The sequence below is a fragment of the Artemia franciscana genome, chromosome 13 (genome assembly GCF_032884065.1).
Source record: "Artemia franciscana chromosome 13, ASM3288406v1, whole genome shotgun sequence".
In the NCBI taxonomy this organism is placed as follows: Eukaryota; Metazoa; Arthropoda; class Branchiopoda; order Anostraca; family Artemiidae; genus Artemia; species Artemia franciscana.
Genome location: NC_088875.1, coordinates 2,445,649 through 2,464,900, shown reverse-complemented (window position 1 = coordinate 2,464,900; position 19,252 = coordinate 2,445,649). Strand labels below are relative to the sequence as shown.

At 33.3% G+C, this 19,252-nt stretch overlaps 1 protein-coding gene across 1 annotated transcript in view; it reads right to left on the bottom strand.

The window, feature by feature from the left end:
* Window positions 1–16,395, bottom strand: part of LOC136034382 (vesicular inhibitory amino acid transporter-like) — a 47,708-nt gene extending 31,313 nt beyond the window's left edge. The window contains exons 1-2 of the mRNA XM_065715529.1: window positions 16,029–16,395; window positions 8,413–8,669 (exon numbers count right to left, since the gene is read on the bottom strand). Of these exons, the coding sequence (XP_065571601.1) occupies window positions 8,413–8,669; window positions 16,029–16,227 (456 nt within the window). The 5' untranslated portion in view covers window positions 16,228–16,395. The remainder of the gene's footprint in view (window positions 1–8,412; window positions 8,670–16,028) is intronic.
* Between the last annotated feature and the right edge of the window lie 2,857 nt (window positions 16,396–19,252).

The following is a 19,252-nucleotide window of genomic DNA, read 5'->3' as shown; positions in this document are numbered from 1 at the left end:
GAGAAGTTACCAATTAGACTGAATAAGTATCCTTTGAATTGCAACAGATTTCGCCTGTCTACAATTTCGGATTTCATTAGATATGCGGACAGGTTGTCTTAAATTAGACCGTGCGAAAATATTCATAGTCTCTTAATATTAAATTTTTATAAATTGGGCTTAAGGAAATATCTCCCGTGTCTCTATTCATAGTCAAATTTCTATTTATATGTTTTTTTTTATCTCAATTGCCTCTTTAAAAGATTGCGGTAGGCCATTTACGGTAGATATTAAAGTTGCCTCTTCAAAAAGAACTAAATGGTCAGGATTTTCGTATATATGCTGGGCCAGAGATCCAAAATTGTAAATAGGCGAAATCTGTTGCAAGGCAAAGGATACTTATTCAATCTAATTGGTAACTTCTCTTTCATTGATTTCAAGTCGGTTTTTGTTGTTTGATTCAGTGTCTTTTTTCCTCTCGTACAGTTCACTTAAGAAGGTTAGATTTTGTTGTTTGTTTCTTCTTTGTTTCTTTTTATGGCACTTGGTATTTACCAAGTGACCTATAGCAATCGCAAATTCTATCGGTCTGTCTGTCTGTCGGTCCCGGTTTTGCTACTTTAGGCACTTCCAGGAAAGCAAGGACGATGAAATTTGGCAGGCGTATCAGGGACCCGAACAGATTAAATTAGAAATAGTAGTTTTCCCCATTTGAGCATCTGGGGGGAGGGATTGGGGGTCCCGTTAATTCGGAAAAAATAGAAAAATTGAAGTCTTTTAACTTACGAACGGTTGATCAGATCTCAATGAAATTTGATGTTTGGAAGAATATCGTGTCTCAGAGCTGTTATTTTAAATCCCGACCGGATCTGGTGACATTGGGGGGGAGGAAGTTGGGAGGGGGAAACCTAAAATCTTGGAAAACACTTAAGAGTGGACGGATCGGGATGAAACTTGACGGGAAAAATAAGCACAGGTCCTAGATACATTATTGGCATAACCGAAACGTATCCACCCTCTTTGGGGATGTTGGGGGGGAGGGTTAATTCTGAAAAATTAGAAAAAAATGAGGTTTTTTAACTTACGAAAGGGTGATCGGATCTCAATGAAATTTGATATTTAGAAGGATATCGTGTTTCAAAGCTCTTATTTTAAATCCCGACCGGATCTGGTGACATTGGGAGGAGTTTGGGGTGGGGGAGCCTAAAATCATGGAAAATGCTTAGATTGGAGGGATCGGGATGAAACTTGGTGGGAAAAATAAGCAGAAGTCTTAGATACGTGATTTACATAATTTGAACGGATCCGCTCTATTGTGGGGGGGGGGTAATTCTGAAAAATTAGAAAAAATTACGCATTTTTAACTTACGAAGGAGTTATCGGATCTTCATGAAACTTCATATTTAGAAGGACCTCGTGACTCAGATCTCTAATTTTAAATCTCAACCGGATCCAGCGTCACTGGGGGGGGGGCAGTTGGGGGGGGGACCAGAAGTCTTAGAAAAGACATAAACTGGATGAAACTGGATGGGAAGAATAAAAACCTGTCTAAGATACGTGACTGATATAACCGGATCGGATCTGCTCTCTTTGGTGGAATTGGGGGGGGAGGGTAATTTTGAAAATTGAGGTATTTGTAACTTACGAAAGGGCGACCAGATCTTAATGAAATTTGATATTTAGAAGGATCATGTGCTTTAAAGCTCTAATTTTAAATTCCGAACAGATCCTGTGACATTGTGGGGAGTTGGAGAGGGAAACCGAAATTCTTGGAAAACGTGAAAATTGGGGTATTTTTATCTTACGAATAGGAGATCGGATCTTAATCAAATTTGATATTTAGAAGGAATTCATGTCTCAGATCTCTTATTTCAAATCCCAACCAGATCTTTTGACATTTGGGGGAGTTGGAGGGGGAAATCTTGGAAAACACTTGGAGTGGAGGAATCGCGACGAAGCTTGGTGGATAGAATAAGCAAATGTCCTTGATAAGTGATTGACGTAACCGTAGTGGATTCGCTCTCTTTGGGGGAGTTGGGGAGAGGGGTTCAGTGATTTGGCGAGTTTGGTGCTTCTGGACGTGCTAGGACGATGAAAATTGGTAGGCGTGTCAGGGAGCTGCACAAACTGACTTGATAAAGTCGTTTTCTTAGATTCGACCATCTGGGGGGCTAAAGGGAGAGGAAAAATTAGAAAAAATGAGGCATTTATAACTTACGAGTGGATGATCGGATCTTAATGAATTTTGATATTTAGAAGGACATCATGACTCAGAGCTCTTATTTTAAATCCTGACCGGCATTAAGTCTCTGATTTTCCTTTTAAATCAATCTATTGATTCTTAGAATTTTGTTAGACCTCATACCATACGAGTTCTTGGCTCATAGCTCTTCTTGCCTCGTCACAAGTGCCATATGAGCTCTTAGCTCTTGTTTTATGGCACTTGGTGCCATAATTTGGCGCCATTGACATATAGCAATGGCAAATTCTGTCGGTCTGTCTGTCTGTCGGTCCCGGTTTTGCTACTTTAGGCACTTCCAGGTAGGCTAGGACTAGGACTAGGAAATATTGGAAAACGCTTAGAGTGGAAGAATCAGGATGAAGCCCGGTGGATAGAATAAGCAAATAAAAACGTCGACAGTCGTTTTCCCAGATTCGACCATCTGGAGGGCTAAAGGCAGAGGAAAAATTAGAAAAAAATGAGGTATTTATAACTTACGAGTGGATGATCGGATCTTAATGAATTTTGATATTTAGATGGACATCATGACTCAGAGCTCCTATTTTAAATCCCGACCGACATTAAGCCTCTGATTTTCGTTTTAAATCCATCTATTGATTCTTAGAATTTTGTTACGAGTGAGTTTTGTTACTTGGCTCTTAGATCTTCTTGCCTCTTCACAAGTGCCATATGGCCTGAGGACGACTTGGCGGAGGTCCTTGTCGAAATATTTGCTTGTTTTTCATATTTTGCTACTGGCTGACAAAATCCTCGTTTTTCACCTATTTGATTTTTCTCTTTTCATTTATTATTTCCTTTCTTGTTTTCATACGACAATCGTAGATAGCAAAGCAAGTGAAGGATGGCTGCGTCGGGATTAATTTGCGGGCTTTAGTTTTTTGTTGTTTTTTTTTGTCCTTTTTTATTCGTATTCTGAGCCGAATGGCTTTTCACTAAGCAAATCACCATACCTACAACTCCTCATCTCGAAGCCAATAACAAAAAGTCTAATTCTCGAGGCTGATTGAAAGCCCAAAGCACTACTATATTTCATATAGATTATCCATTGCCGAAAAAAAACACGGCTGCGTATAAGAGTATTCCCATTATTTAAGAATTGAGAACACTAACACTACCCAATGAGGTAATAGTAACTAAACATAAATCATGCATAAATTTAACCCATTGTAGAACCCCTTATTGGTTCTTATCTTTATATTTTGAATAAATAATATTAGAAATTGTTGACGCAGTCAGGTTGTAACAGTGTATTTATCTTTCTAATTTTACTAATCAATTAATCTATGTTGTTGTTTTTTTCTTTTATTTCTTTGTTGGTGTCAAATGTGCTGTTGTGCTGTTGTGCAACAGCAAATGTGCAACAGCAACAGCAAATGCACAACAGCAAATGTGCTGTTGTGCTGTTGTGCAAATGTGCTGTTGTAAAATATAGCTGTTGTCCGTCAAAATGTGGTTGATGTCTCACAGGCAAAACTATAAAATAGGGTTACCGCCCAAATCTAAATGGATCTAATAGAAAAGTTTACCTCGTACAGGCAGTCAAAAAGTATTTGGTCAGTATAAAAACATATATACGTGCCGAATGACTATAACATATAATGACAAAACAATATAATGACAAAATTAAGAATGACAAAAACATATAAAATTAAGAGTTCTTCAATGTATCTAATAGAAAGTTTACCTCGTACCGAATGACTATAACATATAATGACAAAAACATATAAAATTAAGAGTTCTTTAATGTATCTAATAGAAAGTTTACCTCGTACCGAGTGACTATAACATATAATGACAAAACAATATAATGACAAAATTAAGAATGACAAAAACATATAAAATTAAGAGTTCTTTAATGTATCTAATAGAAAGTTTACCTCGTACCGAATGACTATAGCATATAATGACAAAAACATATAAAATTAAAAGTTCTTTAATGTATCTAATAGAAAGTTTACCTCGTACCGAATGACTATAACATATAATGACAAAACAATATAATGACAAAATTAAGAATGACAAAAACATATAAAATTAAGAGTTCTTCAATGTATCTAATAGAAAGTTTACCTCGTACCGAATGACTATAACATATAATGACAAAAACATATAAAATTAAGAGTTCTTTAATGTATCTAATAGAAAGTTTACCTCGTACCGAATGACTATAACATATAATGACAAAATTAAGAATGACAAAAACATATAAAATTAAGAGTTCTTTAATGTATCTAATAGAAAGTTTACCTCGTACCGAATGACTATAACATATAATGACAAAAACATATAAAATTAAGAGTTCTTTAATGTATCTAATAGAAAGTTTACCTCGTACCGAATGACTATAACATATAATGACAAAACAATATAATGACAAAATTAAGAATGACAAAAACATATAAAATTAAGAGTTATTCAATGTATCTAATAGAGAGTTTACCTCGTACCGACTGACTATAACATATAATGACAAAAACATATAAAATTAAGAGTTCTTTAATGTATCTAATAGAAAGTTTACCTCGTACCGAATGGCTATAACATATAATGACAAAACAATATAATGACAAAATTAAGAATGACAAAAACATATAAAATTAAGAGTTATTCAATGTATCTAATAGAAAGTTTACCTCGTACCGAATGACTATAACATATAATGACAAAAACATATAAAATTAAGAGTTCTTTAATGTATCTAATAGAAAGTTTACCTCGTACCGAATGACTATAACATATAATGACAAAACAATATAATGACAAAATTAAGAATGACAAAAACATATAAAATTAAGAGTTATTCAATGTATCTAATAGAGAGTTTACCTCGTACCGACTGACTATAACATATAATGACAAAAACATATAAAATTAAGAGTTCTTTAATGTATCTAATAGAAAGTTTACCTCGTACCGAATGACTATAACATATAATGACAAAACAATATAATGACAAAATTAAGAATGACAAAAACATATAAAATTAAGAGTTATTCAATGTATCTAATAGAGAGTTTACCTCGTACCGACTGACTATAACATATAATGACAAAAACATATAAAATTAAGAGTTCTTTAATGTATCTAATAGAAAGTTTACCTCGTACCGAATGACTATAACATATAATGACAAAACAATATAATGACAAAATTAAGAATGACAAAAACATATAAAATTAAGAGTTATTCAATGTATCTAATAGAAAGTTTACCTCGTACCGAATGACTATAACATATAATGACAAAAACATATAAAATTAAGAGTTCTTTAATGTATCTAATAGAAAGTTTACCTCGTACCGAATGACTATAACATATAATGACAAAACAATATAATGACAAAATTAAGAATGACAAAAACATATAAAATTAAGAGTTCTTCAATGTATCTAATAGAAAGTTTACCTCGTACCGAATGACTATAGCATATAATGACAAAAACATATAAAATTAAAAGTTCTTTAATGTATCTAATAGAAAGTTTACCTCGTACCGAATGACTATAACATATAATGACAAAACAATATAATGACAAAATTAAGAATGACAAAAACATATAAAATTAAGAGTTCTTCAATGTATCTAATAGAAAGTTTACCTCGTACCGAATGACTATAACATATAATGACAAAAACATATAAAATTAAGAGTTCTTTAATGTATCTAATAGAAAGTTTACCTCGTACCGAATGACTATAACATATAATGACAAAATTAAGAATGACAAAAACATATAAAATTAAGAGTTCTTTAATGTATCTAATAGAAAGTTTACCTCGTACCGAATGACTATAACATATAATGACAAAAACATATAAAATTAAGAGTTCTTTAATGTATCTAATAGAAAGTTTACCTCGTACCGAATGACTATAACATATAATGACAAAACAATATAATGACAAAATTAAGAATGACAAAAACATATAAAATTAAGAGTTATTCAATGTATCTAATAGAGAGTTTACCTCGTACCGACTGACTATAACATATAATGACAAAAACATATAAAATTAAGAGTTCTTTAATGTATCTAATAGAAAGTTTACCTCGTACCGAATGGCTATAACATATAATGACAAAACAATATAATGACAAAATTAAGAATGACAAAAACATATAAAATTAAGAGTTATTCAATGTATCTAATAGAAAGTTTACCTCGTACCGAATGACTATAACATATAATGACAAAAACATATAAAATTAAGAGTTCTTTAATGTATCTAATAGAAAGTTTACCTCGTACCGAATGACTATAACATATAATGACAAAACAATATAATGACAAAATTAAGAATGACAAAAACATATAAAATTAAGAGTTATTCAATGTATCTAATAGAGAGTTTACCTCGTACCGACTGACTATAACATATAATGACAAAAACATATAAAATTAAGAGTTCTTTAATGTATCTAATAGAAAGTTTACCTCGTACCGAATGACTATAACATATAATGACAAAACAATATAATGACAAAATTAAGAATGACAAAAACATATAAAATTAAGAGTTATTCAATGTATCTAATAGAGAGTTTACCTCGTACCGACTGACTATAACATATAATGACAAAAACATATAAAATTAAGAGTTCTTTAATGTATCTAATAGAAAGTTTACCTCGTACCGAATGACTATAACATATAATGACAAAACAATATAATGACAAAATTAAGAATGACAAAAACATATAAAATTAAGAGTTATTCAATGTATCTAATAGAAAGTTTACCTCGTACCGAATGACTATAACATATAATGACAAAAACATATAAAATTAAGAGTTCTTTAATGTATCTAATAGAAAGTTTACCTCGTACCGAATGACTATAACATATAATGACAAAACAATATAATGACAAAATTAAGAATGACAAAAACATATAAAATTAAGAGTTCTTCAATGTATCTAATAGAAAGTTTACCTCGTACCGAATGACTATAACATATAATGACAAAAACATATAAAATTAAGAGTTCTTTAATGTATCTAATAGAAAGTTTACCTCGTACCGAATGACTATAACATATAATGACAAAACAATATAATGACAAAATTAAGAATGACAAAAACATATAAAATTAAGAGTTCTTTAATGTATCTAATAGAAAGTTTACCTCGTACCGAATGACTATAGCATATAATGACAAAAACATATAAAATTAAAAGTTCTTTAATGTATCTAATAGAAAGTTTACCTCGTACCGAATGACTATAACATATAATGACAAAACAATATAATGACAAAATTAAGAATGACAAAAACATATAAATTAAAAATTTTACATAAATTTTAGAAAAATAGGTAATTAAAAAATAAAATAATTTAATGATTTTAATTTAATGATTCTATTAAAAATTTAAATAATTTTATAATATAAAATAGAAATTTTACCTCGTAGAGGCAGTCAACAAGTATCTGGCCAGTATAAAAACATATATATGCTATTCCGGCCATGGCAATGATCGCACAGTAGCCACCGTGCAAAACAGCATATAATGTATAAAACATATAATGACAAAACAATATAGTGACAAAATTAAGAATGACAAAAACATATACATTAGAAATTTTATATAAATTTTATAAAAATAGATAATTAAAAAATTAAATAATTTTATAATATAAAATAGAAATTTTACCTCGTAGAGGCAGTCAACAAGTATCTGGCCAGTCTAAAAACATATATATGCTATTCCGGCCATGGCAATGATCGCCCAGTAGCCACCGTGCAAAACAGCATATAATGTATAAAACATATAATGACAAAACAATATAGTGACAAAATTAAGAATGACAAAAACATATAAATTAAAAATTTCATATAAATTTTATAAAAATAGATAATTAAAAAATTAAATAATTTTATAATATAAAATAGAAATTTTACCTCGTACAGGCAGTCAACAAGTATCTGGCCAGTATAAAAACATATATATGCTATTCCGGCCATGGCAATGATCGCCCAGTAGCCACCGTGCAAAACAGCATATAATGTATAAAACATATAATGAAGAAACAATATAATGACAAAATTAAGAATGACAAAAACATATAAATTAAAAATTTTATATAAATTTTATAAAAATAGATAATTAAAAAATAAAATAATTTAATGGTTTTAATTTAATGATTCTATTAAAAAATTAAATAATTTTATAATATAAAATAGAAATTTTACCTCGTACAGGCAGTCAACAAGTATCTGGCCAGTATAAAAACATATATATGCTATTCCGGCCATGGCAATGATCGCCCAGTAGCCACCGTGCAAAACAGCATAAGGAAGAGAAACTACAAACATGCCTTGTATGGCATTGGTTACGTTCCAGCCAGCCTCCCATTCGCTAATCTTGTGCTTAGACTTTCTATGCTCTCCCATATGACCATCTTCACTCTCAGAGGAAAGTACTCCATCGCTCTCACTTCGTTTCACTCCTAAGAATAAGATTCATTCAACAAAAAACAAATTCTGGAATTATCGGTCAAACGCACTAAATCTATATATTCACTAGATATGCCAAAATTAACAGGAAGGGTGTGCGAAAGCACAGGGAGGCTGGCCCCCAACCCCCCATTGCACTTCCTGGCTGAAGGGCCAAGAAACGGAAATCAGCACCGGCGGTACGGATTGTAAAGTCTAATGCCGTATCCTTTACCTTTTTTATCCTTTACCTTTATGCCAAAATTAATTTTGCCTTTTATGTTAAACTTACATTATTTGTCTTTGCATTAAGTCTTAGGTTAGAATTATGTTGAATACACCGGAATTTTGTATATGCCATATCCACTAAATTTCACCATTAGGTCAATTTTGTCTTAATTATTCCAAATTTATCATAACCACTTTTGTACTACATTTTAGTAAAATCCACTTTTTACACCAAAATTAACTATTTAGTTAAATTTATCCTGATTAAGCCAAATATTTCTTAATTTTCTTTGAATTAGCATTATATTAGATGTTGGTCAGATAGACCTACTACTACTTCTACTAACAACTCACCAAAGCACCAAGTCACCTGAGGCCAGAACAGCTATGTACGCTCTTCCTCCATCCCAATCTATTCAAAGCCTCCCTCTTTAGACCCTCTCAAGAGGTTTTTGCTGTCTGTTTAGCACTGGACGGTTGGCCGAAAAGGACAATCTTCGGCAATCTGTCATCCTTCATGCGCAGAACGTGCCCTAACCATCTCAACCTTTCTTTCTTTATAGTCTTAGAAAGCGACAAACCGCACCTTTCGTACAGCCTACTGTTTGAAATACGATCAGTCGGTCGGGTATAAAGAACGATCCGTAAGCAATTTCTCTAGGAAACATCTAGTAAATCTTCATCCGCTTTTCGAAGCACCCATGTTTCAGAGCCATATTTGACCACTTTGAACACTGCACCTTCCAATATTCTAATCTTGATTTGCAAACTTATCTTCCTAGTCTTCCATACTTTTTTTTTATTGTGAAACAACAACCTGAGCCTTGACTATTCTACTGTTGACTTCACTGCTCCCACCGTATTTACTAATAATACTACCAAGGTAAGTGAAGCTGCCCATCTGATTAATCTTTTCGTTACCCAACGTCACCTTTTCATCTTCACTTGTTCCTAGCTTTAGTGACTTAGTCTTATTAACATTAATTTTCAAACCTGTTCCAGCACCCTGAATTAGCAAAACCTCTAAAAGATCGGTCATTTTCCTCATACTTTCATCTAGGATGCTTAAGACATCAGCATAATCTAAGTCCAGGAGAGTTTTTCCTCCCCTTTTGATTCCGTGGTCTCCCATTGCTTTTCCTGTGCTCCTTAAGACAAAGTCCATCAAAATGATCCATAAAATGGGGGATAGAACAAAACCCTGCTTAACTCTTGATTTAATACAAAACCAGCTGCTAACCTCATTTCTCGCTTTAACCGCAACATGATTATTCTCGTATATAGCACTAATCACTTTAATGCATTTGTCTGGTATACCATATTAGGATAAGACCTTTACTAAAGCTCTTCTATCAATAGAATCGAACGCTTGCTCATAATCTATAAAACTGAAGACCAAAGGTGTTTGACAACTAAGACACTTCTCAATTATTAACTTATGTGTAAAAATTTGTTTTACACATCCTCTACCTTTTCTAAAACCGCATTGTTCTTCTTTTAAAATCTTGTCTACAGCATCTCTCAGTCTAAAAAAGTATCATATTACTAAGTAATTTGTTACTTACAGAGAGCAGACTAATGCCTCGATAGTTATGACAATCACTCCTATCACCTTTCTTATACAGTGCTTTAGTTAAGGTTTTCTAAAAATTGTTAGGTACTTCCCTTTTTCAAAAATCATATTCATAATCTTCAGTAACTTATTTCTAACCTCGGAGCCACCCTATTTAAGAAACTCATTTACCACACTATCAGCACCTGGAGTCTCATTATGTTTTAATCCTTTTTGTACTGTCGCTAATTTTTCCTCACAAAACAAATCTTGCTTCACATCCTAGGTATTACAAACCTTTTCATTTTCCTCCATATCTTCTCCTGCAACTGTGATACTCTAGAATCAAGTATTATGTCGTCTTGGTCTTAACTGTATAAAATTTGTACATTCCTTTTGTCTTTGACCTTATCTTTCATATCAATCCGTTTTTATTAATGAAACTTTCTGTTTTATTTGTATTGTGTTTTGTTGGTGGATTTTGTTACATATTCATATTGTGTTTTATATTTCTGTTTTGTTTATAAAAAGTTCGTAGTTTTTATTTTATTTGTTTATTTATTATTATTATCATTGTTCCTATTATTATTATTATGGTAGAATGGTTGATGAGAGATTTGTTATAGTTTTTACTTTGGCTACGAAATTTATTAACTTAATTTTTCGTAGTTTTATTTTAGTTATGTTATTTTTCTTGTTTGGTTTTTTCTTTTTTTAGTTTGATTAACTATTTGTTTAAAAAAGATGTAAGTAGCCGCCCCATCGCCAGTGCTTTTTTGTGTCTTTTTTGGGATGGTTATTGGTAATTTAGCTGTTAATTTTTCGTTTGTAAATAAAATAACTGAATTTAAAAATTGAAAACTTAAATAAAATCTTTCAAACTTTTATTCTTTTTGTGTCTTTAACCAGTTTAAACTTTGTGGAAAAAGTTAAACAACGTTAAACAATGTCTGCCTCGTTAAATGGAAGTTTTAAATGAATATAATTTCAAATTATTTATATTTTCTTACAGAGTTATATAAAATTTGTGTACGTAAAGTAACCCAAAATTAACAACATTTTAACTAAAAAAAAGCTGATATATATATATATATATATATATATATATATATATATATATATATATATATATATATATATATATATATATATATATATATATATATATATATATATATATACATATATATATATATATATATATATATATATATATATATATATATATATATATATATATATATATATATGTTCAAACAGTTCGTGGTAACGAACTGAAGTAAGGAGCGACCTGGCTCAGTAGTAACCGAAACTAAAAAAAACGGAATTTTGATACAAATATATACATAAAAAAATTTATATTTTTATGCTAATTTTAAGTTTCATCAAGCTTAGTGTTACCCGTCAAACGTTAGGAGCCTGAGAAAATTTGCCTTATTTTCGAAAAAAGAGAGAGAGACCCCCTAAAAGTTACAGAATCTTCATCAAAATCACATCTTCAGATTCAGCGTATCAGAGAACCCTACTGTAGAAGCTTCATATTCCTATCTCCAAAAATGTGGAATTTTATATTTTTTGCCAGAAGAAAGATCACGGATGCGTTTTGTTTTATTTGTTTTTTGTTTTTTTTTTCGTTTTTCTCCCGAGGCTTGATAACCAGTATTCCAAGAATGTCACGATAGGGCTCATTTCAAAGGGAGTTAAAAGTTCTAGTACCGTTTTTAAGAGACCAAAAAATTGGAGGCCAGCTAGGCCCCCTCCCATGCTCATTTTTTCCCAAAGTCACCGGGCCAAAATTTTAAGGTAGCTATTTTGTTCAGCATAGTAGAAAATTTTAATGACTATATCTTTGAGGATGACTTAATCCCCACAGTCCCCTGAGGCAGGGTTGTAAGCTGTGAACTTTGCCCATTGTTTACATATAGTATTGGTTATTGGGAAGTATACATATGTTTTCATGGAGGATTTTTTCTGGTGGTGGGGGAGGGTTTTGGAGAGGGGTTAAATGAGAGGATCTTTCCATGGAGGAATTTACCATGGGGAAAGAGAATTTCCACCAAGGGGGAGCTGGGTTTTCCAGCATTATTTAAAAAAAACAGCAATGAGAAATTAAATAAAAAACAAGTTTTTTCAACTGAACGTAAAGAGCAACATTAAAACCTAAAACGAATAGAAATGATTACGAATTCGAAGGGTTTCATCCCCTCTCAATACCTCGCTCTTTAATCTGAAGTATTTTTAGTAATTTCAAAAGAGCTGTTTAGTCTAACTGAACAGCCTTTGTGATTATTGGGACAAAACTCGAACTTCAGCATAAAGAGCGAGGTATTGACGATGGGGTGAGCTCCCTCATATAATAAAAACATACAAATATAGAAGTTCGTTACGCAAGTTAATTTGTAAGTTACGTATATTTATTACTAATAAAAACGTTCGTAAATAAAGTAAATTTCTAGTGGCTTTTTTAACTCACCACAAAAATTGGAGGGCATCTAGGCCCCCTCGCCCGCCCCTTTTTCTCATAATCGTCCGATCAAATCTTTGAGAAAGCCATTTAGCGAAAAAAGTAAAATTAATATGCAAATTTCGTTTCAACTATTCATGTACGGTGAGCCCAAATCAAAACCTGCATTAATTCAAAAACGTTAAGAAATTAAATAAAAAACCAGTTTTCTTAACTGAAAGTAAGGAGCGACATTAAAACTTAAAATCGAACAGAAATTGTTGTCACAGAAGTGGTCAAATATGGCTCTGAAGTAAGGGCGCTCCGAAAAGAGGATGAAGATTTGCTAGATGTTTTCCAAAAAATTGCCTACGGAATGTTCTGGGTGCCCGGCTGACTGACCGTATTTCAAACAGTAGGCTATACGAAAAGTAGGCTTCAATCCTACTTTCTATGGCTATAATGAGAGAAATGAGTATAATGAGTTGGGATGGCTAGGGCACGTTCTGTGGACGAAGGATGACAGATTGCCGAAGATTGTTCTTTTCGGCCAACCGTCCAAGGGTAAACGGAAAGCGGATCGCCCCTGGTTGGGGTGGGAGAATGAAATAAAGAATGATTCCTGGGAGAGTGTAAAGAGGGAGGCTTCGAATAGATTGGGATGGGATTGAAACCTAGGTCGTATCCCGGATTTTTTTTTCGGGATGGGGGCTACAATAGGATTTTTTTCGGGGGGGAGTACGAAAAAATTGTTAATATTCATTTTTGCTATGTTTTTATGAGTTAGGGAAACTTTTTTTGGAGGGGGAGGGGGGTCAAATCCTCTACCCCTCCCCCAGATACAGCCTTGCCTAAAACCCTAAAAAAATGGTGTCAGATTGAATTGAAAACTACACCATTGGAATTGCCATGGTCGAGAACCCTTTCCAGGATAATTACAGTCCCCTAGTCTAAACAACAAGAAAAGTACGTTCTTTGCATGAGTAGCAACGATGCGTATTCTGTTTTGTTTTTTTTTTCGCTGCTAGCGCGGCACTGGAACGCTAAATAGAAGTGTTTAAGGGTTTATTTTTTTTAAAAAAAGCTCTATATCTAGTGTTTTATTAGGAAGAAATTTTGTAGTTAAATCATCCTCAAATGGCTTTAATTATAAGGTTTCTGGAGCAGCCTAGGTGAGTGGTAGAACTGAAGTCGGTTCTTTGATGTCCGGTTTAGTTTCGTTTTTATCTGAAGTTGGGCGTTACTTTGCTAACTTAAGTAGCTAAGATATTTACAAGTTTCTAAAATTGGGGACGTATATTGCTGGTTTTTGTGTTAAAAAAAACAATAAGGCAAGGTAGATGGGATGATATTACTTAATGTCAAATACAAGCACCTGTCTCAGAACACAACACAAATGAATCCGCTAATCTAGGCATTATGGTAGTTATTCTGTGTTTAGTTGGCAGAAATATGTATATATTCATTTGTTAAAATACTACTTCCAATTCTCTGACTAAAAGTCAGAACATAAACTCATATGAATTGAAAAAAAGGGGGTAGACGGAGGGAGGATCAGCGCATGTTGGACGGCCAAGGTTCCTTGGTTTGTTATTATTCTTGATTTTTTTTTTATAAAATAAAAGCTCCATAATCAATATATATGATGAATTCAAAAGAAAAATCAAAATGAAATTTATCTAAACCTACAGGTCCGTTAAGAATTATGCATACCGAGGAAAAACAATTATAATTTCATTTGATCTTAGCTGAGTAAAATTTACAATTAATAATTCAACCGCTGCCTATTATGCAGGGAGATACAATAGCATCCATTTTTCTTTTTCTTTCTTTTCTTGGGTACCAGAATTAACAAACTATTTTGGGTCTTAAAATTGCGAACAATTTATATACAAGAGACTCTATTGAACCATGTTTTTCATTATTTTATAAGATGCTAGAACTAGAAAATTACTATCCCGACTTTAGACGCCTTTCATTTACGAAATTAGTAATAATCAAACTGCTACATTACACAAAGGCGAGATGTCCTTTTTTAATTCTCTAGGGCATCTATATAAGCAAGGTACTATCTTGACTTCAGACTTCCTCAGGGACCTTCTGCCTAGAATAAAGAGAGAAGCCCTCTGTTTTATTTTTTCGTTTTCCTTGGATCCCGGAGTTAGCAAGCCACCACTCCGAATTTAGCCAACTGCATCCCCGATCTTGGGTAAAACAGAGAGCCAACCTGGGTACCGGAAGTCCGACATTGGTGAGAGGCTTTGGTTGGTTATTTAATAGCCTATTTTTATATTTCACTGCAGAAAACTGCAACCTTGACGACAGGGTAAGTGTGCCAACATTTAGAGGAAGGGCTGGGTAGACCACACACTTGACCCCGTTTCTTTCGTGGAAGACTAAAAGCTTGCAAAAAGAGCAGCAATTTATAAAGTTAGGAAGCACTTTTACTATGAGTCTTCTTATTTTTATTCATTTATTTATGCATGTCTTTCTTCTTCAAAAAGAACTTTGTGGGTCTATTGATAGGAGTGTAAATCTATAAAGATTGGAGAGGGGGCAAGGTTCGAGCATTGGCACAAAATTGTCCTAACCCCAAATGCATTGTAAGATCACAGAAATGAATACCATGTTTAGAAATCCATTGTGAGACCCACTGGCTTTTTTTCATGGTGTTCCTGTTAGAAAGGCACACATTTTACAGTTACTTGACGATATTATATTGACTCTAAAAACAAAAAATTAAATAATCACTAAAAGAGTATTGTACGGCAGTTATCCACCTCCCATTCCATCTTATATACTGCGGCCAAGGAAACCATTAAGGGTACAGCCATAACGTCGTATGAAAGTGTGGACGTTTACCCGTAGGCCTATAATTGTAGAGTAGAAATATAGATGTCTTTAAACATGCTCCTTAATAGAGAAATATATAGCCCTTGACCTCTTTACAATAAAATTGGAACATTGTATGTACCTGCTGCCCAAAGTTTGTGAACTTGTACCGTAAAATTATTATCACCTTAATATTTTTGAATTTTTCTTACCAGCCACAGAGCATTTCCCCTCCCACTAGCATTAGTCATGTTTGAAAGAGTATATCTCTGTCTGTCTAAAATTCATGACCTTATTTTAAAATAGAAATGTTCATACCTTCGATATCTTTTTCAAATGTCCCCATTTCATAATTTTCCTTTTTCGCAACTTTTGCGAAATTTAAACTTTCACTCTCCTGGGCAAGACATGAATCTGGCAAAGCAGATTTGAGCGAATTCCACGCCGACGAGACAGTTGAGTTAAGTGGGGGCAAATTGTTTCTAAGATTCTCATGAATTTGGTGCACTTTATACATTTTGATTTGAGGGTACCACCTTTTCTTATTAAACTAAGTTCCTTTTTCTGTTCCCAGGAAGTTATTGACTAAAGATGAAAGGGAAACGCAGGCGCTTCGAGGTCCTAAGAAAGGTTTATTCTGTCCCAGCTTGGGGGAATCAAAGAAATCAATTAAAGGCTAGATTTACAAGCAAAAATAGGAAAATTAGATTTATATATCCGTGATTATCCCTGGAAAATATCCTAGGGGGAAACACTGTAAACATTTTCCCAAGATTTGACAGGCGTAAAGGGTCTGAAGAGAGACTCATTATTCTAATGAATCTCAATGGTAATTAAACGGTATGAAATTCCAACGGTAATTTAAACACAGTGGTAATGTCTTTATGGCCGCCCTGGCCGAGTGGGTTGGTGCGCTGGATTCGATATCCCTTGTCTGAGAGGACGCGGGTTCGAATCCCAGTGTACCCAATTCTTCAGTTTGGGACAGGGTCAGTGGCGTGACTCTGTAAGCTTAGCCAGAGTCGACCCAGCTCTAAATGGGTACCTGGAGAAATCTGGGGAAGGTAAACAGGAAGGGTGTGCGAAAGCACAGGTTGGCTGGCCCCCAGCCCCCCATTGCACTTCCTGGCTGAAGGGCCAAGAAACGGAGATCAGCACCGCCGGTACGGACTGTAAAGTCTAATGCCGTATCCTTTACCTTTTTTTTAATGTCTTTATGCTGAGATAAATAGTGCGCTCGTCCAAGAGCACATTTTTTCAAATTAGCAATTTTTTTAAATTAGTAAATCAAGCAGTTTATCCAAACATGGCAGTTATTCAAATCTAACCTTCCCAAGAGGGAAGAAAAAAATAATCTTCCCCATTTTCTTTACGGACGTTTATGGTTATCTGGGTGAATTTTTCTTAAAAGTCCCAAATTTGATCTAGCTTATTTCTTGAAAAAAGACACAAAACCTACAAACTTTTCATTGATAGTCTTATAATATTCTTGTATTACAAGAGTATTATACAATTTGTGAATACTCCTTCTAATTTCTTAGAAAGATTCAAATACTCTCTCTAATAGCCTCTCTCAGTTCCCGTAGGGGTGCAGTCTGATATGTGTGTCTAAGTTATTAAAATTTTTTAAAGAAATACTCCTTTACACCTACAACTTAGACCATATATTTTACTATTTTGAGAATGTGTCAAAACGAGATCCAAGCGAGATCCCAAAACGAGTCAAACAGTTCGTATTAACAAACTATAAGTAAGGAATGACCCGGCTCAATAGCAACCGAAACTCCAAAAAACTGAATTTTGATACCAATCGATTATATCAAAAGAATCGGACTTTCATGCCGACTTCAAATATACAAGTTTCATCCGGTTTAGAAATACCCATCAAAAGTTATGAGCCTGAGAATATTTGCCTTATTTTCGAAAAAAAGAGGAAAACACCCCCTAAAAGTCATAGAATCTTAATTAAAACCGGTGTTTACACATAGTAATGGTTATTGGGAAGAGTACAGACATTTTAAGGGGGATTTTTTTTGGTTGGGGGGAGGGGTTGGGGGAAGTGGTTATGCGGGGGGAACTTTCCATGGAGGAATTTGTCATGTGGGGAAGAGAATTTCCATGAAGGGGGCTTAAGATTTCTTCGTATTTTTTTAAAGAGCGATGAAAAAATAAATATGAAAAAGTTTCTTCAACTGAAAGTAAGGAGCAGCACAAAAAACTTAAAACGAACAGAAATTAAATAGCTTGGAAGACCACACTGCCTTTCCATGACGAAAGTAAAACAGTTCTTTTATTCAACAAACAGCAAAAATCATTTCAATCATGACTTTCACCTTTCCAGAGAAAGATTACTTAAAAAGTTTTCAAAATTATCTGAAAATAAAGCCGTAATACCTTCGTCAACTCTTGGACCAGGTGTAATAAATTTTTCATCAAGGACCTTAACGTTACAAGAAAAGTCCGTATTAGAAAAAGGTCCAAAATTTTGTTTAAAACTAATAAAGTCCCAGTAGAAGAAATTATCTCGTCAATAGAAACATCTTTACATAGAAACCCCATCCTAATCAAAGATGTTAGCCTAGTAAGAGCTTCTACAGTTAAAACCCTGTCAGAGTTTGCTTTAAAACCAGAAATCCCTAACAATTCTATCAAAGACAAAAAGATTCTTAATAATTTAAGAAGGGATGAATCTATTATTATTACAAAAGCAGACAAGGGTAACACTTTAGTGGTAATGGACACCAAGGACTACGATTCAAAATTAAACGCTTTACTGAAAGATGAAAAAACGTACAAAAAACTTTCTTTTGGCCCGACGGACTCAAACACAAAGAAGTTTAAGAACGAGTTAAAGAGTTTGAAGGAAGAAGGGAAGATTACACCTCAGCTTTTCTACAAATACTTACCAAGAAGTTCTTTGTGCCCTAAATTATATGGACTTCCAAAGATACATAAGCCAAATCTGCCATTACGACCAATTGTTGCGAGTACAAAGTCACCAACAAGTGCTCTGAGTAAGTGGCTAGCGTCATTATGTAAACCACTCATGTCTACACAAATATCTTACATTAAGAATTCGTCAGAACTTGTAAAAAAAAACTAAAAGAAGTGGAGATATCTTCAAATTCTATAATTTCAAGTTTCGACATAGTGTCAATGTATACGAGTATTGATGTAAAAGCCGCAGAAATTCTTCTTGAAAGAAAGATACTAAGAAATTTGGACTTAATTAGTGGTGAAACAGTTTTGGAAGTTGGTGTAATTATGAATTTAGTTAGGTTGGGCAACATGTTCTCTTATTTTTTCAATTCAGAGGGTTTTTTTAAACAAGTAAATGGTTTACCCATGGGGGCCCCTTTAAGTCCTTTATTAGCAAATTGTTTTGTAGAAAATATCGAAACAATAGAATTAGATCCATACTTTTTAAAACATAATAGTACAGGAAAATGAGCTCCAAAAAGAGGTCGACCCGAAACAAATTGCAACAGAAATGATTTTTACACCATCTTGTAGAGAAAAAAAAACTGAACAACATATCCAAT